This window comes from Haliaeetus albicilla, chromosome 28, assembly GCF_947461875.1.
Source record: "Haliaeetus albicilla chromosome 28, bHalAlb1.1, whole genome shotgun sequence".
Classification (NCBI taxonomy): domain Eukaryota; kingdom Metazoa; phylum Chordata; class Aves; order Accipitriformes; family Accipitridae; genus Haliaeetus; species Haliaeetus albicilla.
The window spans coordinates 1,145,715-1,167,880 of NC_091510.1; the positions used below are offsets into that span (position 1 = coordinate 1,145,715).

Genomic DNA, 22,166 nt, shown 5'->3' on the forward strand with positions numbered 1-22,166 from the left:
TTCCTGGGACGTCTTTCTCTTCGCACCTTCACGGATTCCCCCTGATATTACTGAGTACCGGGGGAATCGATGCCTTTGGGGCATTTCCCCCTCCCCGGCCCCGCACCACGAAGCAGCTGAGGCTCGGCCGCAGCCGCCGGGGGGGGGGGGGGGGCGGCTCCAGGCACCGCCCGGCTCCGCTGCAGCAATTTCTGACCAATCCTGCCCGGGAAGGAGCTTCCCTCCCTCCTTCCTCCTCCTCTTCCTCCTCTTCTTCTTCCTCCTCCTCCTCCTCCTCCTCCTCCTCCCTTCTCCGCCCCCCCGCCCCTCTCCTCCCCGAGCCGTTCCCATCCCGTTACTCCGCAGGCGGGGAAGGGGACTCTGCTGTCCCGCACCCCCATGAAGCGGGGACCGACCCGCCCTGGCTGCTGTTAAAACCGGCCCCCGCACGGAACACCTCCGGTGTTTCTTCCATCGGCTGTTGGTTTCATTTTAGCTGTGCTTTTTTTATACTGTGGCTGCTGCCCACGGTTTAAAAAAAAAAAAAAATCAAGCAAAGAACAGCCAGGGTTCCAGCTTGCTCTGTGAGAAAATGTTATTTTGATTCTGCAGACTTCATGGCTAAGAGAGCAACGGGCCATCCTGAAGGGTAACCGACTTCTGCAAGGAGCCTGTGATCATTAGAGCATTTTCGCCCTTGGTCATTCTGTCCCAGAAAACTTAACGTGTGACTGCACGGTACAGAAACAACCCTACTGTACTAACTGAACTGATGCAGATAAACCTTTTGCCTCTCCAGATGGCATTTCTATGTATCACTTCTTTAACAAATCAATTCTTTCAGGTCTCTGCACACAAACACTATTGCTCTTGATGTGTGGGGAGGGATTTAAAATAGAAACCAAGTCCTTCCCTCTTTCTACAGACACTGCAGCTTTTTCCTGCCATGGAACTTCCTTTATTGCCTCCACAAGTAGTTTGGGAGAGAACCACAAACAGGCAGTTCCTGGTCTGTACAAACCAGGGTGCTAAATAACCTGGAATCCCTGAAAAAAATAGTGAAATGAATATGAGCTTTTGAGGGGGGAAGGTAAATTGGTTGATTGGTTGTTGGAGGGGTTTTTTGACCTTGTGAGGAAAACAAAACTGATCCTCAGCAAGTGTGTGTAATTGAATGGCAGCTAATACCACCAGGGATCAGTGTAGAAGTCTTTAAGAGGTGGGAACTATTTGATACCAATGTTAGGAAGTGCTTGCAGTTATGCAAGCAGCTGTGTTCTCCAGAATTGACTTTTATAGAGAGATGGCTCATCACCTTCAGCTCTTCTCTTTCATCTGGAAAAAGTCTGTAGAGATAAGGTGTCCATTTACTTATTTACATTTACAATATTTAAGCAGCTTTTCTGGTGCCAGTAATGTTTTGGTTAGTAACTATAGTTAGATTGGACCTCACTGAACTTGATAGATTTAGCCACTGACCTTGCAGATATTAAAGATACGTATGAACTTCTTTACCCAAGAGTTGTCTCTGTCCTCAAAGTGTCCTAGTACCCTTAGTAGGGAAGCCATTTTAGACCTTAAATCATCTCCATCACTTTTCTCAGAACTTTCTTTTCCAGTTGCACTACATCTTTTCTTTGATTTAGAGGGCAGAAGTGTGCACAGTACTCAAGGTGCGGCTATTCCAGAAAATGCTACAACAGTACAAAGATACAATATCCTCTGCTTTGCTCTCTGTTCCTCTTCCGGTGATTCCTGACATTCACATTATTTTCCTTTTAGTGCTTCTGAGCACTGAACAAATGATTTGTTTAGTTATTTATTTATTGTTTTCAGATGCAGGAGGATTTTTTAATTAGGATCAACCTGGAGGGTGCAGTAAAGGTGGAGGATGGTGACGAGACAGTTCTGAAGACTGAGTCAGGGACCAGGGGCAGGAGGACAGGCAGTGAAACTGAAAACTATGGTCAAAAGAAAGTGAAAAAACGAGGAGGCTGAAGTTTATTTTCATTTAGTGACATCCAAAACACTCAAAGCTTGGAGAGCCCAAGATGTGAATGTCATAAAGGTCATGGCAAGAGCACCGTTGCAGGTCAGGCAAATGGAGATCTCGTTTATCACCAAAAGGGTGGCTTGATTTGCCACCACCCATTACGATCCAGAAGTCCAAGTCCACGTGCCTCTATAGGTGGTGAAGTTCCCATTAGTTGCTAGTCCCGTGCACTCACTGTGTGTGCGCAGTGTTAACTGCTGAAGGACCTTGGAGCTGCATCAGAGCAGCTCTGATCCTTTTTTACCTGGGGGGGGGGGGGGATTTCAACAGAAAATTTCATATCAGATGTGTGCATGTGTTTGTGTGTATGCGTGCACATATGCCGGAGGTGTAAAAGGACAGTATCATAGAGAACAGCAGCATAGGATAATCATTATCAAGATAATACTAATAAGATTAATATTTAATTACTATACATTGAAAAATGGGGAAAAATAGGTCATTACCTTGTAAAGGACTTTGTAACTTTCTCCTATGTGCTTTTTATTTTTGCTTTCAGCCCAAGCTATCCCTTGTCCATCTCTGCGAGTTTGGGGATAACCAGCGAGGGTTACTGCATAAACACATCAATGCCTGAAAAGGTAACGCTTTTAAGAGTCAGTAATTAACAAGTACATCTATGATTTTAGTGAGGTTTATGAAGCTCTGTCAGAGAGAGACCCCGCTGTTCCTGGGATGGGAGCTGCCATGATCCATGCTGATTTCCAGCTTCCACACAGAGGAAAGCGACTCCAAATGCACCAGCCGGAGCCTTCAGCACCCAGCTGGAGCAGAGCCCGGCGGCAAACGCAAGCCCTGCCGTGCCCTGGGAGCAGCCAGTGCAGGGGCCAGGCGCCTCGGGTTAGTCCACGTGAATGCGAATGGAAACTAGGGCTGAACTGACCAAACCTCAGACAGTCCGGCAGTAATTTAGGGGCATATTGAGCTGTCAGGTGTGAAATGTGGCATTTCTGTTAAGGGGATAACCACAAGTCAGTGGGGCAGTGGGGCTGTCTTCTGTTTCCTGCAGATGGCCTGTGCAGAGATTGACAGCTTGGAGTCTATATGAGTAGGATGCACAGAGCATTAATTTTGCTTGTGTTGTAATTAAACTTGTGATACAACTCAAAACAATTTCTTTTTTTTTTTTTTCATGGAATTAGATAACTTCTGTAATGTTTTCATCATGTTGATTGTCACTCTAGGCAAAAATCCATCTCCGTGATTAGCTGGACTTCTCCACTTCACATGATTATGCTCCAAGAACACTTATGTTTCCCTAGGAAGATGATACAGTTTTATTCCTTTCCTTCACAAATTTTTCACCTAAGTAAAATAGCACGTTTGCCACAAGCTTCTGCTTTAGGAGAAGCAAATCTATATCTCCAAATTGCAATATTTCTGTCCCAATACTTTTAGCTGGTTTAAAAAATACACCACAGAGACTTTCTAAGTTGATATTAATTCTCCTATTGAACTGAAAATACATGTGCTGGCAGATCTACTGAGAGATCAGCAGCTCCTTCAGATAACTAAACTGTTTTCCTCAAAACCCCAAAGAAAAGTAGATCACTGAAAACAAATTTTGAAATTCACGTTATTCAAGAGCCTCCTCAAGGGGATGCTTGTCTCTTGGGAAGGCCAGGAGTATTAGCAGGGATGGCAGGATGAGAGATTGAAAGCTGATGCAGAAGGGAAGAGCAGCACTACGATCTGCTATGACAAACCTAGAGTGGAAAGAGGAGTCGAGTCATTGTCTTGCTCTTTCCCACCCGCACCCAACCTGCTCCTTCGCTCCAGTGTGCCCTGGCTGCCTTCCCACATCATGGGAAACAAGCTCAAGGCTCCCTGATCAGAAAGAGGCAAGAAGAATTTTTCACCCTCCACATACTGTCTTGATTAATGGGAAAAGCTGAATTGTAAAAAAGAAAAAAAAATAATTAATGGGTAGTTCATATACTCATTTGTTGGTTTTTAGTAACAAAATCCACGTAGGAGTGAAGGATGAACACTACCCATAAAATATAAGACCAAGATGTCATATTAGGAAATGAAGTGTTACTCCAGAGTTCAATCAGTGCAGATTGCTCAGAGCTCCTTTCTTCTTTTCCAGAACATTGAAAGGTTTGAGCTCCTGTAAACAGGATGTACGCCCCTCCTTTTAGTTAAGTTTTTTCTATTTTCAGGAGTGCCCCAACACTTCAGTAATATACACACAGTTATTTTATACGTACAGCTGCCAGTGAAAGGTTTATAAAGACACCACACACATACATTATGCTAAAATAAAAACATAAAAATTAAACTTTCTGTTCTTTTGTTTGGTAAAGACAAAATGGGGTAAGCATAACTTGACTTTTAACAATCATGAAATATAGAATACTATTTCCTCAGATAACCCAAGCATACTGTAATACAGCAATTTATGTGCCTGTATCTTGCTATCATATCTGTAAAGATTCTGTGTAAAATCAGTCACAGTTAAAATTCAGGCTTTAGACCATCTGTGGTTTTTCTCCCTTTTGAAGTTAAGATATTGCTTAGGTCAGGAACAAATTACATTGTTAGCTGTTTTGGTCCTTCAGCTGGGTTGTCACTCTTAAGAAGTAATGGACCTTGGATAAGGGTGAAAAGTTGTTTATTTAAGGAAGTCTAATATTAAAAGGATTAAGAAAGTATGATGCAAAAATAAGCAAAGGTTACATTTCATGGGAAAAATATTAACCACACAATAAATGCCACAAAAATAGGTCTAGTGAACTAAAAAGAAATGAGAAGTGGATGCTAAAAGACATTGCAACCTTTTGACAAAGTACCAGTCAACATTTAACCCCACTAGGCATAGGAGGCGAATAGGGCAGCTTGCAAGGCAAAATACTTATTCCCACTAAACCACATGACAAGAATGAAATTGTTTAAGTGGATAATCTACAACAATATTAACACCTAAAGCATTTGAAGTTATGAGGTGAAATGAAGGCAAAGCTATAGAAAAGATATGCAAAAAAATTACATTATTAAAACCAAATGTGCCAGATGAGAAGGGGAGAATAATTCTTTCAGCAGTCGTGAAGAGAACAAAAGAGGTCCTTTGAATCTAGGCAAATAGAGGGAAAAACACACTAATTACTGCCAGGGAAAATGTCTATGATATTAAAGAGTGAGAGAAGTAATAGGCAGGGAATAGTACACTTTGTAGTTATGCAGAAGCTTTACTGAGATTTCTGTTGTATTCTATTCATGCTGTAACCAGTAAATGGGGGGAAAAAAAAGGGCTGAATATAAATTTTTCTTTCTCAAACAGTAAGTGAACTGATAAATAGTGTGCAAAGGCACGGTGATTCTAATACAAACTGAGGAGCTTCACCTGTACCAATAGCACCATAAAGGTTGATAAGCAAAGATAAGTGTGCCTTTGCTATTTCTGTAGAACTAAATTGGGTGATATTAATAAAGGCTGATAAAAAAACACTACAAAGCTGGCTATCTACACATGAAAATAGACTTATCAAAATAGTGGCCAAATATGAGCTGAATAACATACATACTAGAAGTCTGTAGAATGTAGAGAGAAAAAAAAAAAACAAACCCCAAACACCCCCCCTCCAAAGCCCCAAAGAGAGAAAATTATTTCAAGAAAAACGGATGAAAAAGGACAAACAATGAAACAAAAATGTGACAGCTCAAAGGGAAACGGCTGTGAAATTACCAGGCAAAAACTTTTCATCATCACGAAGCATTACAGGAGTAAGGACCCATTAGGAAGCAGGGAAAAGATGGGGGGGGGGGCAGAAGCAAATGAGATACCTGACCAACCAAACACGAAAAATAAAACCTCTGTATTTCACACAGACATAATTAATCAGGGAAAAACGCCTGACAAGAAAGAGATGGTGAATAGGGACTGTTTGGAATAGCATTTATTTTACGATCGATCTTTCAAGAACAAAGTAACAATACCCTCAAATGTATTTCACGGTAAATTTAAATACTAAGTCATACGGAGAAATTGAAACAGCGTGTGTGCACTCGCAGGGTTTGAGGGCTTTCTACACGGGTCGTGTCCCCGGGAGACACCGCAGCAGGCCCCGTACCTCGGACTCGTGATGCCGACAATCCCCCACCAAACCCGACCTCTCCCGAAACGATAAAGCTGCCAACTCGGCCTGCCGGAACCGTTCACGGCTCCAAAGCCATTCCTAAAAGGAAGGCTGCGCCCCGCGGAACGTCAACCAGAGCGACCTCGCCCGAGTGGAAAACACCGACTGACCAGAACGCCGCGACCTCCGGGTCCCCCCCCGCCCGGGGGCTCTTTGTGGGAGCGCCGCGAAATGGCGGCGGCGCGGGCGGGGCGGCGCGGGCGGGCGGGAAGCGGCGGTCCCGGCCCCGCCGCCCCCATTGGCTGGATTTTGCTGCAGACCCGCGGCCGGCGGGGCCCGGCTCCCCCACCGGCACCGAGCGCCGCGGCGGCGGCGGGAAGGAGGGGGCGTCCGGCCCCGCTCCCGGCGCCGCGCTCCCGCGGCGGCGGCCGCCGGGGAAGCCGGGGAAGGCGGGAAGCCGGGGCCGACGCCGCGCCGCCCGCCCCCGTCGCTGCCCGCAGGGGGAAGGGCGCGGGGAAGAGCCCGCCCTTGGCCTGCCCCGCCGCAGTCCTCAACCAGGTCGGGCCGCCGGCAATATAGGGAGGCGCTGGTGCCCGTTCCCGCCACACGCTGCCTGGGTGGAGCGGGGCGAGAGCATGTCCGGCAGAGGCAAGGGCGGGAAGGGGCTCGGCAAGGGGGGCGCCAAGCGCCACCGCAAGGTGCTGCGCGACAACATCCAGGGCATCACCAAGCCGGCCATCCGGCGCCTGGCTCGGCGCGGCGGCGTGAAGCGCATCTCGGGGCTCATCTACGAGGAGACGCGCGGCGTGCTGAAGGTCTTCCTGGAGAACGTGATCCGCGACGCCGTCACCTACACCGAGCACGCCAAGAGGAAGACGGTCACGGCCATGGACGTGGTCTACGCCCTCAAGCGCCAGGGACGCACCCTCTACGGCTTCGGCGGCTGAACTCGGCTCCTGGGATAGGTTACGCTTCTAGAACACAAAGGCTCTTTTCAGAGCCGCCCAAGCTTTCAAAAGAAGAGCTTTGATCGCTGCTGGTGTGCGTGTCGTCTTCCCGTAGTTGCCGTGAGGTTCGGGGCGGGGGGGGGGGGGGGGGGGGGGGAAGTGGAGCAGAGGCTGGGCTTTAGTCGCAGTCTCCACCGGTAGCCTGTGGGTCCTTCCCCAGCCCTCCCAGGCTTAAACTGGAGGGCGTGCAAGGGGAAGAGGGGAACGAAAGCCCCGATCGTCCTCCGGGAAGAACACGAGAGGAGCGTGTGGGGCTCCCTGGGTTCGGGGAAAACATTCAGGCTCTGAAAGGGGTGCGTCCTTTATCCCACCCCCCCCGCTTCCCCGTTCTCCTCTCCCGTCCCGGTCCTTCTTCGAAACGGGAACGGAAGGGGCGGGCAGGCAGGCGAGGAACACCGGGGGCCGAGGGCTCCTGCGCCAGCCGCTCCCTCGCCACCGGCTTCAGCGCGGCAGCCTGAAACGCGAAGCTCGCGAAATGGCGGCACTCTCCTCTCTGCTGCTTGGGAGGGCGGGACAGAAGAGCAGGAAGGCGGGGGGGGGGGAACGGGACACGGCTAAGAGCACTCGCAGCGCCCCGGGGGCTGCGCTGCAGAGGAAAGAGGCCGCGAGCCCCGCGCGAAAACGCCTTCCCTCACTGCTCTGCTGCTGCTGAAGGGCTGCCCGGTCCCTACAGCAGACACCGCTCTCGACTACCCCTCCTCCCACCCCACGCCGGCAGCTTGAAGCGGGGAACCTCCGAACTGCGGACACACGCGGCTCAGGGGTGGGGGGAGCTGTGGTGTCCCACACTACCTGCTACTGGCAGCCCCAACCTCCCGCACTTATCCCCGACTCGGCGCTGCCGTGAGCACGCACAAGAGCGCCCGGCACAGGCTGAGCCCGCGCCCGCCCCCAAAAAAGCAGAGACGCAGCTCTCTTTAGTGGCCACGTGGTGGCTCTTAAAAGAGCCTTTGGGTTTGGTGGTGGCAAGGCAGGAGCCTCAGGCGCGCTCGCCGCGGATGCGGCGGGCCAGCTGGATGTCCTTGGGCATGATGGTGACGCGCTTGGCGTGGATGGCGCAGAGGTTGGTGTCCTCGAAGAGCCCCACCAGGTAGGCCTCGCTCGCCTCCTGCAGCGCCATCACGGCCGAGCTCTGGAAGCGCAGGTCGGTCTTGAAGTCCTGCGCGATCTCCCGCACCAGGCGCTGGAAGGGCAGCTTGCGGATCAGCAGCTCCGTCGACTTCTGGTAGCGCCGGATCTCGCGCAGCGCCACCGTGCCGGGCCGGTAGCGGTGCGGCTTCTTCACGCCGCCCGTGGCCGGCGCGCTCTTGCGGGCCGCCTTGGTGGCCAGCTGCTTGCGGGGCGCCTTCCCGCCCGTCGACTTACGCGCCGTCTGCTTCGTGCGCGCCATTCCCGATCGTTTCTTTCCTCCCCGGAGTGCAGGACTGAGCACAGCGCACTGCTGAACGCGACCCACCCGGAGTCCCTTTTATAGCCGGGCGCTGCTTGTTCATTGGCTGATGGAAAGGGCCGATCTCATTGGGCCGATTTGAAAATCCCGCGTTAACCCCCTCTGTGCTGAAGTGCGCTCTTTAACAGTTACAGTACAGGCGTGATGTTTTCATTTTGCCTTTGTTCGAAAACGATTTATCTTCTTGTTAACAACTTGTCCTTATTAATTTTGCCCTTCATCAAGTTAATTCTTCTCATAGAGTTCGAAAAAGGAGTCTTCTACCAAAGGTATGTAGAAATAAAACATACGCATTCTCCACAATTTTCAGAAAGACTTTTTTTCTTTTTTTTTAGGTTAATGAAATAAAACCTAGGTATGTACAATGCCGATCTCTTATATTTAATCGTTATAAGTTAATTGGTGAAGTATTTCCAGAAGAATTGAATGCTTTTCAAATTGCTTGCATTTCAAAACTAAAACTCCAATACTACTTTGGCTTTTTAGTGGCTAATCACATATGTTATCATATCATATACTTACAACGTAGACCCGGTAAGCACGATTCAGAGTCTCAAGCAACTCACGAAAAAAACAGAAGTAGTAATTACAAGAGAAATAAAACTTTAAAAGCCCTTCAGGCTTCCCTGAAAGAAAAAGAAAAAGCCACTGTTTCTCTTTGCAAAGGGCTGGGGCTCGGGGCGGTACCGCTGTGCCTACAGGTAGTTTCGAATTACCCAATTACATTCTTCGCTTTTTCGACCAATCAGAGCCGAGAAGGCGGGGCCTCTACCCGCTATAAATAAGACCCGCAAGAGCGCGGTGCTTATTTCACTGAGTGACCGAAATCAGGGGAGACAATGGCGCGCACGAAGCAGACGGCGCGTAAGTCGACGGGCGGGAAGGCGCCCCGCAAGCAGCTGGCCACCAAGGCGGCCCGCAAGAGCGCGCCGGCCACGGGCGGCGTGAAGAAGCCGCACCGCTACCGGCCCGGCACGGTGGCGCTGCGCGAGATCCGGCGCTACCAGAAGTCGACGGAGCTGCTGATCCGCAAGCTGCCCTTCCAGCGCCTGGTGCGGGAGATCGCGCAGGACTTCAAGACCGACCTGCGCTTCCAGAGCTCGGCCGTGATGGCGCTGCAGGAGGCGAGCGAGGCCTACCTGGTGGGGCTCTTCGAGGACACCAACCTCTGCGCCATCCACGCCAAGCGCGTCACCATCATGCCCAAGGACATCCAGCTGGCCCGCCGCATCCGCGGCGAGCGCGCCTGAGGCTCCTGCCTTGCCACCACCAAACCCAAAGGCTCTTTTAAGAGCCACCACGTGGCCACTAAAGAGAGCTGCGTCTCTGCTTTTTTGGGGGCGGGCGCGGGCTCAGCCTGTGCCGGGCGCTCTTGTGCGTGCTCACGGCAGCGCCGAGTCGGGGATAAGTGCGGGAGGTTGGGGCTGCCAGTAGCAGGTAGTGTGGGACACCACAGCTCCCCCCACCCCTGAGCCGCGTGTGTCCGCAGTTCGGAGGTTCCCCGCTTCAAGCTGCCGGCGTGGGGTGGGAGGAGGGGTAGTCGAGAGCGGTGTCTGCTGTAGGGACCGGGCAGCCCTTCAGCAGCAGCAGAGCAGTGAGGGAAGGCGTTTTCGCGCGGGGCTCGCGGCCTCTTTCCTCTGCAGCGCAGCCCCCGGGGCGCTGCGAGTGCTCTTAGCCGTGTCCCGTTCCCCCCCCCCCGCCTTCCTGCTCTTCTGTCCCGCCCTCCCAAGCAGCAGAGAGGAGAGTGCCGCCATTTCGCGAGCTTCGCGTTTCAGGCTGCCGCGCTGAAGCCGGTGGCGAGGGAGCGGCTGGCGCAGGAGCCCTCGGCCCCCGGTGTTCCTCGCCTGCCTGCCCGCCCCTTCCGTTCCCGTTTCGAAGAAGGACCGGGACGGGAGAGGAGAACGGGGAAGCGGGGGGGGTGGGATAAAGGACGCACCCCTTTCAGAGCCTGAATGTTTTCCCCGAACCCAGGGAGCCCCACACGCTCCTCTCGTGTTCTTCCCGGAGGACGATCGGGGCTTTCGTTCCCCTCTTCCCCTTGCACGCCCTCCAGTTTAAGCCTGGGAGGGCTGGGGAAGGACCCACAGGCTACCGGTGGAGACTGCGACTAAAGCCCAGCCTCTGCTCCACTTCCCCCCCCCCCCCCCCCCCGCCCCGAACCTCACGGCAACTACGGGAAGACGACACGCACACCAGCAGCGATCAAAGCTCTTCTTTTGAAAGCTTGGGCGGCTCTGAAAAGAGCCTTTGTGTTCTAGAAGCGTAACCTATCCCAGGAGCCGAGTTCAGCCGCCGAAGCCGTAGAGGGTGCGTCCCTGGCGCTTGAGGGCGTAGACCACGTCCATGGCCGTGACCGTCTTCCTCTTGGCGTGCTCGGTGTAGGTGACGGCGTCGCGGATCACGTTCTCCAGGAAGACCTTCAGCACGCCGCGCGTCTCCTCGTAGATGAGCCCCGAGATGCGCTTCACGCCGCCGCGCCGAGCCAGGCGCCGGATGGCCGGCTTGGTGATGCCCTGGATGTTGTCGCGCAGCACCTTGCGGTGGCGCTTGGCGCCCCCCTTGCCGAGCCCCTTCCCGCCCTTGCCTCTGCCGGACATGCTCTCGCCCCGCTCCACCCAGGCAGCGTGTGGCGGGAACGGGCACCAGCGCCTCCCTATATTGCCGGCGGCCCGACCTGGTTGAGGACTGCGGCGGGGCAGGCCAAGGGCGGGCTCTTCCCCGCGCCCTTCCCCCTGCGGGCAGCGACGGGGGCGGGCGGCGCGGCGTCGGCCCCGGCTTCCCGCCTTCCCCGGCTTCCCCGGCGGCCGCCGCCGCGGGAGCGCGGCGCCGGGAGCGGGGCCGGACGCCCCCTCCTTCCCGCCGCCGCCGCGGCGCTCGGTGCCGGTGGGGGAGCCGGGCCCCGCCGGCCGCGGGTCTGCAGCAAAATCCAGCCAATGGGGGCGGCGGGGCCGGGACCGCCGCTTCCCGCCCGCCCGCGCCGCCCCGCCCGCGCCGCCGCCATTTCGCGGCGCTCCCACAAAGAGCCCCCGGGCGGGGGGGGGACTCGAGCGGGAGTGATGGTCTCTGTGTCCACGGAAATCCGCTGGTTTATAACGAATGCTGAGTAAAGTCGTCATTCCAATTTTAAATTGTTTTTCCGTGTGGACGAGATGTTGGGGTTTTTGTAGGGGGTTAAGCCAGTGTTCCCCAGGTCCCTTCACTGCGTGATCGCGCGGCATTTTTGTATTTACTGACCGAGGTGCTGTTGAAGGAACTGATTTGTGTATCTTGTTAATATGCCCATGAAAAAAAACTAGATTGTTTCTGGTGCTTTTAACAATGTGGCAGGTGTGTGTTCATTTTTCATGGTCTTGCTCTTTTGTGACACATAGTATCTCAATGTATTTATTTTGCTGGTTTTTCCCTTCACATAGCTTTGGAACCAAACCATGTGTTTTACCAACTGTCATCTACATCTGCACTCAGAGGGAAGAAAACATCATTTTAACGAGTTACCTCATCTTAATCGTCTTTAGAAATCTCAAATTTCCAAACGCCATTTATTTCAAAAAATGCATGGCAACTTTCTCTCCCCCCTTTATCCTTCCCTTTCAGCTTGTGGCTTTTTCAGTACAGTTAGTTTATGCTGTAGAAATATGACTCGTACATTTGCTGTTTCTCTAAGTAGTGATAAGGTCTTCAGATGACAGTAACACTCAGCAATTTAGAAAGCTAGAAAACTCGCAGCAGTAGATGCAATGTATGCAGCATATAATACAATTATGTTTCATATTTCAGTGTCAACACATAAAATGTCTACAGTAGCTACCTATAACCTTAAAACCAGACTTCTCAAATGTGATTCTAATGTTAATCATGCAGTTTAGAAATTTTCCAAAATGATGACAAATGCTAGGCAGCTGTGCCTTATCATCAATATGTTTCTAATAACCCCAAATGCTATACGCTAAGTATCTTCTGTAATGGTCTAGTTGTTTTATAACGTTCCCTGGTACTTCTGCTCGGTTCGTTTCTCTGTATTCCACACAGAGAAATATGTGAGACTAAAAAGAAGTGATGTTCAGAAACCAATCTAAATCTCTAACTCTTATCCTACCACTCTTAAAAGTCTGTCATTTTATCTCTGCTTGTTTGCTTTGGTTAATTTTTTTGTTGTTGGTTTGTTTTTCAGGAGCTTTTGGCATTGGCAAGTTGTACTTTGTAAGCCAAAGATAATACACAGGTGACTGACATTCTCTTACCAGATAAGTGGTCCTCCAGCATTTCTGATTGAAGATGCTGCAGAAGGAGGGATAATTAGAGCCAAGATACTACTCATAAATTCCATTTTTTTATTTTTTTTTTTTTTAAGCCAATTTAGGCAACAAGCACAGACAGGAAGAAAATATATATGTTTCTAACTGGAGATTTCAGAATAAGAAAGAGTATTTTTCAGGAAAATCTATGCAGAGCTCACCCAGGAGCTGTAGCGGCAAAACACTAACCGCAGCTTTGCTTTTATGTCTTCCCATTGCCTCCTAGAAACTTCTAGCTGGAGCAGTTGCCTGAACAGGAGAAAGCTGTCAGCATGTAGCACAACCTGTTCACCTGGAGGAGGTACAGCAACCAGGGGGGAAAGACAGAGTCCCACGGTTTATAGGGTTTGATAATACACAATAGGCTGGTGGCTCCTTCAAGCTCTGACATCCTTGAGTTGTTCTGGAGCTGTGCTTGAAGGGTTGTCTCTGTTCCCTCCCATCACACTTGGGTTTCCTGCTTCTGAAGGATTATTTCTTTTGGATGCTCCAAAGCCTTGGTCAGTCACTGGAAACTCCACTGTTGTTGAAGTGGGATGGATGAAATTTCCATCCATTTCCTTTAGTCAACATGGTTATTTTAGACTGTCAAGAGAAATATGAATGTCTGGATTCCTTTTCCATATACCTGACAGTATAAACAATGCAATAAACTCAGCTCTTCTGCCATGATTGATAAGGTTTCCACAACCAGTTCTTTCCAGGAACTTGAGTTCCATTTATAAACAACTTCTAAATCTCTCCCTACTCCTCTCCCCGATTATTTTGCCTTTAGCATTCTCCGGCTGTACCTCTTTCTGAAGAGGCAGTATGCACACCAGAACTGACTGGCCTTCAGTTATTATTCAGCTGGTGCTTTTTTGTATGTTTGCTTGTTTATTTCTGGGGGCTACGGTTTGGTTTGTGGGGTTTTAAAGATATTTTTCAGCTGGAAGGCTGAAAACAAGCAGTAGCTATTCAGTTCACAGTAGCCACCTTTCCTTGACGGAGGATGTCTTCCTACTCCATAGCCAATTTTTACAAAACTTGCTAGAACTAATTATCTCTAAGACCTGGATCAACTGTCACTTTTGCCTGGAACTGATCAATAGACTTAAAAGGGTTAACAAGGGGGCTGGGGGTGCAGAAGCTGGTTTTTGTGTTTGGGGGATTTGGTGGTTTGGGGTTTTTTTTTTTAATGCCCCTGCTTTCTGATCTATGGACTTCACATTGCTGAGATTGCCCTGTGTTATTCTACATTTTCTCTTTCAGAGCAGTGTAACAAAAGCAACAGCCTTTGTCTGCTACTGTGGAGACAAAACCACAGATCCTACACCACATTGTCCAGGAGCTGCCTGTCAGGTTGTGGACTTTCCTAGATGTTCATGAGAGAAGTCCTGTTACCAGGCAGAGGTGTTCTCAGTGAACTGCTTTTCCAGGTAATGTTTATGCCAAAATAAACTCATTAGGCTCACAGCATATGTGGGGAGCTAAATGTTTAGAGGTGGGCCACTCTGGCTCCTCTTCTTGCTTTGCTGAAAGAGAAAACTACTTTTCTTCACTTTAAAAGGCAGATACAATGCCCTCCTGTCTTACCAGATATTCTCCAAGCTGATCGAGTTGCTACTGGCAGCTGCAGGGGAGGCAGAGCAAATGGGGATGGATGAGCACCCAGCGCACCTCTGTTCCTGAGGAGGGGGAGCAGGGCTGGGGGGTGGACACGAAACCAGAGAGCATCACAGAGGCAGCACCACGCTGTTCTCCTCAACACCAGTGGCTGCTTTTGTCTCCCCAGTTTAGGTGTTAAGCACAGCAGCACTTGCAAGCAAGCGTTGCTCACTGGGAAGGAGAAAGATCCCACGCTTTCCTCACCTGGTTCCCTTTCAGGCAGTACTATTTTGGATGTAGGCTGGAAATAGTTGTGCATCCAGAACTCTGCCCAGCAAGGTAAAAGAAAAACAAACAAACAAACAAATAAACAAGAAGCAAAATGATCCTGGTAAGGTGATAGATCTTTTTATTTCTTCTACCAGTGTCCAGAATCTCTCTCACTATCCTTACAAATCTCCCTGAGCAATTGGTTTGTTGTGATTTTAGCAGTCTCACCCACTTAAATTACATTTACCTATGCTAGATAGGTTTCTTGTATATGCCTGTGCCATCCATCTCCTCTGCTACCAAGAAAGTCTAGACTTTGGCCCTTAAGGGTTCCAAAAGGAAACAGCTTCATTATAGCACTGGCTATATGATAGCAAACTGTCCAGTCCTAGCTTCATTCAACCACAAATTAAATTGATCCCTTTAAAAGTGGATTAGAGTGTTCTAATTTACTGATGAATGAATTTATAACTATAATTTATAATGTTGCCATGCAGCATTTTAATTAAAAAAAATTATTACCCTTTTTCTAAACATACAGGCTAATTCTATACTAAACAAGACTTCCTCTATTATATATAAAAAAAATAGCACATCAGAGTTCCAAATACCATAAAATAATTTTAGTCTCTTTAAACAATTGTATTTTCTTCTTGCACAATTAAGTCAACTTAACAAAAAAAACAGCCAGAATTTCTGATTCATGATAAATTCAAAATTCAATTTTAAATCCACGATTTATTTTTATTACCAGGAATATCTTAGTTTTAACTTAAACAAACTAATGTAATCTTTAATACATCCCAAAAGAAGTCTACATTCTTTCAACTTACAAATTAAGTCAGAACTTCCATCTCATTTATAGTCCTGGAAAACAAGCCATGTTCTGTGGGCCAGAAGAATTAATTCCAAACACAATTAACAAAGCTTAGTATTCCAGAGCCTCTGTATCTTTTCTGGTTGTCATTTTTCCCTTTTCTATTTAACTTGTGGCTGTTACAAATGCAGGCTATTACGTGAAGTATGCAGGTATACTTCTCCTTGAAGGAAAAAAAGAGTAGCAAAACCCCTTGCAATTTTCCCTAGGGGTTTTGTTTGTTTGTTTGTTTATTTGTTTTTTTGTTGGGTTTTTTTTGTGGAGAAATTACCGATAACCACACTTTGTACCTACAGACCCGCCCGAGGAAGCAGCTGCCGGAGACACCGAGCCCGGATGCTCCGGGGTGACCCCGGGGGCGGGGCGAGGCCAGACAGCAGAGGACGAGCTTCACCACCGAAGTGGGCGATTGAAAGAGCTCGTTGTGATTGGCTGATAGGATTGGAAGGATTAACCAATAGTAGCGTGGGATTTAAAAAGGACCAATGACAAAGCCGTTCGTACGGGGAGTGATGTCATTGGCGCCCTTATCCAATAGAAGCGCTGATAGCTGAGGCCAGAGATTTGCATAAGGCCCCTATAAATACGGGAGTAATCGCATTATCGGGCACTCCGGTGCTCCAGAGCAACCTGAGAGTTGTCGCCATGCCCGAGCCGGCCAAGTCCGCCCCCGCGCCCAAGAAGGGCTCCAAGAAAGCCGTCACCAAGACGCAGAAGAAGGGCGACAAGAAGCGCAAGAAGAGCCGCAAGGAGAGCTACTCGATCTACGTGTACAAGGTGCTGAAGCAGGTGCACCCCGACACGGGCATCTCGTCCAAGGCCATGGGCATCATGAACTCCTTCGTCAACGACATCTTCGAGCGCATCGCCGGCGAGGCCTCGCGCCTGGCGCACTACAACAAGCGCTCCACCATCACCTCGCGGGAGATCCAGACGGCCGTGCGGCTCCTGCTGCCCGGCGAGCTGGCCAAGCACGCCGTCTCCGAGGGCACCAAGGCCGTCACCAAGTACACCAGCTCCAAGTAGAGCGTCTCCCGGATCCGCAGTTCTAACCCAAAGGCTCTTTTAAGAGCCACCAAGTTTTTCAAGTAGAAGGGCTGAATTACTTATTTTCTCGGGAGGTACGTGAATAGTCTGCTCGTTTGCACATCACTGGAGAGTTAAGTACTCAGTTTTGTAGATATCCGAAATGTTAATTTTCAAGCGGAGGGCTCTCGGTAAACAGCTATGCTCGGCATGCAGAGTTATACTTGTTTTTTTAAAGCTAAGATACGAGTACCTGCTATTGTCTCTGGTCTTGAATGTGACTAAACAGCAGCAGCAAGCTTGTCCTAGTGCTTTACCAGCTCTCGCTGTTCAGGACTCGGGAGTCCGCGGGGGAAGGTACGTGTCCTTTTACTTTCTAAGGGTTTTAATTTCTCTTACCGGATAGATCCGGTAGAAAATCCTAGATGCTGTTAAGAACTGGCTTTCTGTACACTATGCCTATGAAATAAAAAAAATCGTATTTCTGCCCCTTTCAGGGACTAATAAATATTTTGAAAGCAGTTTCTGAAGCAAGTCTTCCAGTCGTAGTTGTAGCTTGGTTTCTTTTTTTTTTTTTTTTTTTTTCCTCCGTACGTTCCAGTGCACGCCCCCAACACCATGGCTTTTTTCACTGGAATTACCTGTCTGTACTCGATTAGGCAACAGGGAAGGATTTTTATTTCCGAGGGGTTTTCCGGTTTAAAACGCCCCTGTCCAAACTTGCGCAGGAGTTGGTTCTCTCCCTTTTTTATTAAAAAAAAAAAAAAAAAAAGTTACGGGCATGAAGCTGGCGGGGGGGGGGTCGGCGAGGCACCCGGGGGCTGGGAGTGTTGGAGCGCGGGCCCCCGGCTCTCCCACCCCGCCAGAGCAGCCGTGCTGCCGGCCTCCCTCCCTCCCTCCCTCCGCGGGGCAAAGGCAGAGCCGGGACACGGCCCCCGCGTTCCCGATCCTCCCCCCGACGCGGTGCCGCACGTCCCGGAGCGAGCGGCGATCGCTCCCCGGGGTGGGGGCGTCACCGCCCGAGTGGGCGGGGCCTGGCGGGAAGGAGGGGCGGGGCTGGGTGGGGCAGAAGGCGCCAATCCCGGCCCAGCGCGGGACTTTTAAACTCCCCCGGGCGCCGCGGCGATCGCTGCTCCGCCGGGACCGGCCGCGCCGGTCAATGGAGGGAGGGAGGCGGAGCAAGCGCCGGCGATATCGCGGGTCTCCCGAATTGCACGTAGGGAAACATTTCCGCTTTAAGGAAGCCCGGGGCTCCCCCACGCAGGCTGTACCGAACGCGCACGTTTCGAAAGTGGTAACTTTCTCTTTTCTGTACGAATTCCTGCTAAAACCGTGTAAAGATTTGCTTTTGCTGCTGCCGTTACCGCAGCGTTCCAGCTCTTTTTCGAGACTGAGTGGGTGGCTCTTAAAAGAGCCTTTGGGTTTATTTAAATGAGTAGACTCTGTAATTCCTTCTCAGGCATTTTACTTCTTTTTGGGCGCCGCCTTCTTTGCTTTGGCCGCTTTGGGCTTGGCCGCCTTGGGCTTGGCTGCTTTGGGCTTCACTGCCTTCGCCTTGGCCGGGCTCTTTGCGGCTTTCTTGGGGCGGCCTGCCTTGGTGGCCTTCTTGGGGCTCTTGGCCGCTTTCTTGGCCGCGGCAGCCGCCGGCTTCTTGGCTTTCTTGGGGCTCTTCTTCACGGCCGCCGCCTTCTTGGGCTTCTTGGCGGCGCTGGCGGGCTTCTTGGCCGCCGGCTTCTTGGGCTTGGCCGCCGGCTTTTTCTTGGTGGCCTTCTCTTTTGTCTCACCGGGCTTCTTGTTCAGCTTGAAGGAGCCGGAAGCGCCGGTGCCTTTGGTCTGCACCAGGGTGCCCTTGCTGACCAGGCTCTTGAGCCCCAGCTTGATGCGGCTGTTGTTCTTCTCCACGTCGTAGCCGCCGGCGGCCAGCGCCTTCTTGAGCGCGGCGAGCGAGAGCCCCTTGCGCTCCTTGGAGGCGGACACGGCCTTGGTGATCAGCTCGGTGACGCTGGGGCCCGCCGGCTTGCGGGCTTTGGAGCCGCCCCCCGCCGCCTTCTTCGGCTTCTTGGCGGCGGCCTTGGCGCCGGGAGCAGAGACAGCGGGAGCGGCGACGGGCGCGGTCTCCGACATCGCGGCGGCCTCGTCCACGGCTCGGGGGAACCACTGGGCCTGGAGCAAGTCGGCGGCCTCGTATTTATAGAGCGGAGCCGCGCGGTGATTGGTGCGCTGCAGAGCCCGCCCCGCCGCCCGGCAGAAAGGGCCCTTCGCCCCGCTCGGTTTGTGTTTCTTAGGAGGCGAAAAAGCCGGTTTTTAGCAGCATTTCTGCCCCCGACCCCCCCCCGGTTCGCAGCGGCGTGGAGGAGGAAGACTGTTGTTGCCCTCGGCCGAGTTTCCCTTCGAAGAGGCAAAGGGTGAGTTAAAAAAGAGGCGATAAACCCCGAGTCCTGGACCTGGAGAGACCTCGGGAGACAGAAACTTTTGTTTTTCCTTCTAAATAAAATCCGCGACGTGGGCAACCGAATCTCCAGAGTAACTGATTATTATTCTTCAAAGGGTCTTCTCCCGATCCGAACTGAAAATCGGGGGCTTGAGTCGGTATTTTCACGGCAAATTGATTTCAAAGAGGAGGAAGTAACACAGGCTCATCTTGAGCACTGAATATGGATTAGAAATTAGCTTCTTTGTCCAAAATCCTTTACCCCTTTCAAAATAATTAAAATAAATTAAATTAGTGCATTATGCAACAAGGCAAGAAGCAGATTAAAGTGCCGTGAAGGGCTGTTTGTGCCCCAGAAGGAGATGACTTTTTACAGCACAGCAGCTTGTACTGTGTTGCCCGGTGGGCACAATACAGGCATGGTTCCCTCGTGCTCTGCTATAGAAATATTTATTTTCTTAGTAAATTGGGTGACATAAGAACTTAACAAGGCCAGTTTTTGTTAATAATTATAACCAGTGCCCTATCACTTTGTAATTCAGCGGAGTTTTTATTTTGATACAGCTTGATTGGTGAAAATCTGAGTCATCGTTATCTAAGGAGACACTGCTGCCGCTGATTTTTCCATGCTTCTACACAATAAAACTTGCTCGAGTTATCAGCTGGGACTCCCCTTTCACAGCAGACAGCAAAATATTCCATTTTTTACTGTCCAGTGACCAATTCCTGCATCAGAAGTAATATTAGAAAGGGCTTATCCAACTGATGTATCTGCTAGAGTAAAACAACCGGCTGCTAGCAAGAGGGGGAAAGTCTTCATCTGCACTTTACCAAGAACATGCTTAAATAAATTAAAAATAAATGCAGTTTATTTTTCAGAGTACAGAGAATTAAAAGAAGTATTCTGATATATTCATTATTGCCTACAACCCTTTGTTTTGCCAGAGGCCTGCAAACTGCTTGTTACCTCCTGTTATTGTAACTGTCAGCGGTACTAAAATTTTGTGTGATGTTATGATTCATGTACTTCATGTTTTCAAATGGGTAATTATTAAAACTTGTTTATTGACCCACAACCACTGATTTTCTGTTTCTATTTCAACACCTTTATGGTAATGTTCAGCACTATTTATAAGGTAGGATCAAAACTGGCAACAGTCCTTTTCACCTCAAATTGCCTCTCCACTGATTACCAATTATTCTCAAACCCATTCAGATTTCAGGCAGGAAACAGGCACGGCAGCTCAAAGCCATGAGAAAATTGTATTAAAAATTAAGAATTGCAGAATGCCTGTTGTTACGAAGAAAAGATGAGGTCTGTAGGTCAGAAGGTTGTTTAGAGGGGGACAGGGTTGTTTTTAAAGACCTGAGTGACCTCAACTCCCCGGGCCAAGCTGACACAGGAGAGGCCTGGGGAGGGGCTGTGGGTTCCTTCCTGCAATAAATCATCAGCTTTCTGTCTTTCTCACCTTTACCAGAGCAAGATGGTTCTTTTCACAGGGAATAAACCTGGTTAATTTTAGGACGCATTTACCAGTAACTGCCATGTTACTTTGTAATGTTGGTTTTGAAAAAAACAAACAAACGCCTTCAAATGCAAAAGATGATAAAAAAGGGTTGGGGTTTGGACTTTTGTTGTTGTTGTTGATAGGATCTGCAGCTCCTTTTTTGAGGAAGTGGGTGGCTCTAAAAAGAGCCTTTGGGTTACTTTTGAGGTGGGAACTCTCCTCAGGTCCGTTTCACTTGCTCTTGGCCTTGTGGCTGTCGGTCTTCTTGGGCAGCAGCACGGCCTGGATGTTGGGCAGCACCCCGCCCTGCGCGATGGTCACCTTGCCCAGCAGCTTGTTGAGCTCCTCGTCGTTGCGGATGGCCAGCTGCAGGTGCCGGGGGATGATGCGCGTCTTCTTGTTGTCGCGGGCCGCGTTGCCCGCCAGCTCCAGGATCTCGGCCGTCAGGTACTCCAGCACGGCCGCCAGGTACACCGGGGCGCCGGCGCCCACCCGCTCCGCGTAGTTGCCCTTGCGCAGCAGCCGGTGCACGCGGCCCACGGGGAACTGCAGCCCGGCCCGCGACGAGCGCGACTTGGCCTTGGCCCGCGCCTTCCCGCCCTGCTTCCCGCGGCCGGACATCGCTCCCGACGCTTCGCCCTGACGTGAGACGCGCGTCGCTGCGCCTCCCCCCGCCCCCGCCCCCCCTTTTATAGCTTCCCCGCGCACCCCGGCCTCCTAGCTGATTGGTTGTCGCACGCTCTCCCTCGCTCCGACCAATGGCGCCGCGGATCCAAATCCAGCCAATGGGCGAGCGGGAGGCTGGCCCTCCCCGCCCAGCTGCCCCCGCCCGCCCGCCCAGGAGGAACGGGCCGGGCCGTCCCGGCGCACCGGCGGGTCAGACCCCCCCTCGGCTCCGGTCCCCTCGGCTCCCTTCGGCCGGGCGAAGCGGCCGCCGCTGAGCCCAAGAGGCCCTCCAGAAGGCCAGCTTCTCGGGAAGCGTGTCCCCCGCCTGTCTCGGGAGAGCGGAGCCGCCCGGGAACGGGGGGGGGGGGGAACCTCTGCTGACGCCGTCGCTGTCGTTTTAGAAATCATCCTGTGCTTAGGACCTCAGAAATGCTACCACAGGATTCCCTTTTTTAAAAAAAAATAATTGTTACAAAGGAGAAACGTTCCTCTCCGTAGGAACGTTCACAACCCAGCACTACCAATAGGTGCAGAAACTAGGCAGGAACACGCAACAGGGGAAATTTGGCTGATTCTGGAGACAAATTACTCGGATATTACTGTAATCAAACGAATATGGTACTATTTGCAAGGCTGTTCAGCAGAGCATTAGACGTCAGGCTGTGACGCTTTTACTCAAGCTGGAGAACATCTCACTGCACTGATAAGCTGAAGTGACGTCTTCAAGGTTCAGGATGTTTGGACCGTCTGGCCCTGTCTTCCAAAGAGATTCCTGTTCATTTTTCCTCCTTTGCTCTAATTACCCATGGTTTCTCTTTATTGCCTGTCATCTTTTTCTCATTCTTCCATACACTTTGAGCAAGAGCAGACACTATCCTTGTCTGAAGCACTGAAGGAGCCTGCACCCTGGACTTAACCACATCCTTCTGCCACCCCAG

At 50.8% G+C, this 22,166-nt stretch overlaps 7 protein-coding genes and 1 long non-coding RNA gene across 8 annotated transcripts; 3 read left to right on the forward strand and 5 right to left on the reverse strand.

Annotated features, from left to right (window-relative positions):
• Nucleotides 1–1,953: 1,953 nt before the first annotated feature.
• Nucleotides 1,954–6,316, reverse strand: LOC138682459 (uncharacterized). The gene is made up of 5 exons (XR_011322541.1): nt 6,282–6,316; nt 5,025–5,108; nt 3,739–3,923; nt 2,479–2,585; nt 1,954–2,276 (listed from the first exon to the last, which is right to left on the reverse strand). It is a non-coding gene; the product is annotated as an uncharacterized lncRNA (long non-coding RNA).
• Nucleotides 6,317–6,710: 394 nt separating this feature from the next.
• Nucleotides 6,711–7,146, forward strand: LOC138682529 (histone H4). Its single transcript, XM_069773675.1, has one exon. It carries the CDS (start codon nt 6,747–6,749, stop codon nt 7,056–7,058), a length of 312 nt encoding a protein of 103 aa, XP_069629776.1. The 5' UTR covers nt 6,711–6,746; the 3' UTR covers nt 7,059–7,146.
• Nucleotides 7,147–8,047: 901 nt separating this feature from the next.
• Nucleotides 8,048–8,529, reverse strand: LOC138682486 (histone H3). Its single transcript, XM_069773384.1, has one exon. The coding sequence runs from the start codon at nt 8,506–8,508 to the stop codon at nt 8,098–8,100; it is 411 nt and encodes a 136-aa protein (XP_069629485.1). The 5' UTR covers nt 8,509–8,529; the 3' UTR covers nt 8,048–8,097.
• Nucleotides 8,530–9,395: 866 nt separating this feature from the next.
• LOC138682533 (histone H3) lies at nt 9,396–9,867 on the forward strand. The gene has a single exon (XM_069773707.1). The coding sequence runs from the start codon at nt 9,408–9,410 to the stop codon at nt 9,816–9,818; it is 411 nt and encodes a 136-aa protein (XP_069629808.1). The 5' UTR covers nt 9,396–9,407; the 3' UTR covers nt 9,819–9,867.
• An 898-nt stretch (nt 9,868–10,765) lies between these two features.
• Nucleotides 10,766–11,199, reverse strand: LOC138682532 (histone H4). Its single transcript, XM_069773691.1, has one exon. The coding sequence runs from the start codon at nt 11,163–11,165 to the stop codon at nt 10,854–10,856; it is 312 nt and encodes a 103-aa protein (XP_069629792.1). The 5' UTR covers nt 11,166–11,199; the 3' UTR covers nt 10,766–10,853.
• A 5,006-nt stretch (nt 11,200–16,205) lies between these two features.
• LOC138682429 (histone H2B 1/2/3/4/6) lies at nt 16,206–20,130 on the forward strand. Its single transcript, XM_069773243.1, has 2 exons — nt 16,206–19,028; nt 19,619–20,130. Exon 1 carries the CDS (start codon nt 16,243–16,245, stop codon nt 16,621–16,623), a length of 381 nt encoding a protein of 126 aa, XP_069629344.1. The 5' UTR covers nt 16,206–16,242; the 3' UTR covers nt 16,624–19,028; nt 19,619–20,130.
• On the reverse strand, nt 17,381–18,747 carry LOC138682428 (histone H1). The gene has a single exon (XM_069773242.1). The coding sequence runs from the start codon at nt 18,745–18,747 to the stop codon at nt 18,088–18,090; it is 660 nt and encodes a 219-aa protein (XP_069629343.1). The 3' UTR covers nt 17,381–18,087.
• A 648-nt stretch (nt 20,131–20,778) lies between the features above and the next one.
• LOC138682525 (histone H2A) lies at nt 20,779–21,212 on the reverse strand. Its single transcript, XM_069773647.1, has one exon. It carries the CDS (start codon nt 21,181–21,183, stop codon nt 20,794–20,796), a length of 390 nt encoding a protein of 129 aa, XP_069629748.1. The 5' UTR covers nt 21,184–21,212; the 3' UTR covers nt 20,779–20,793.
• Between the last annotated feature and the right edge of the window lie 954 nt (nt 21,213–22,166).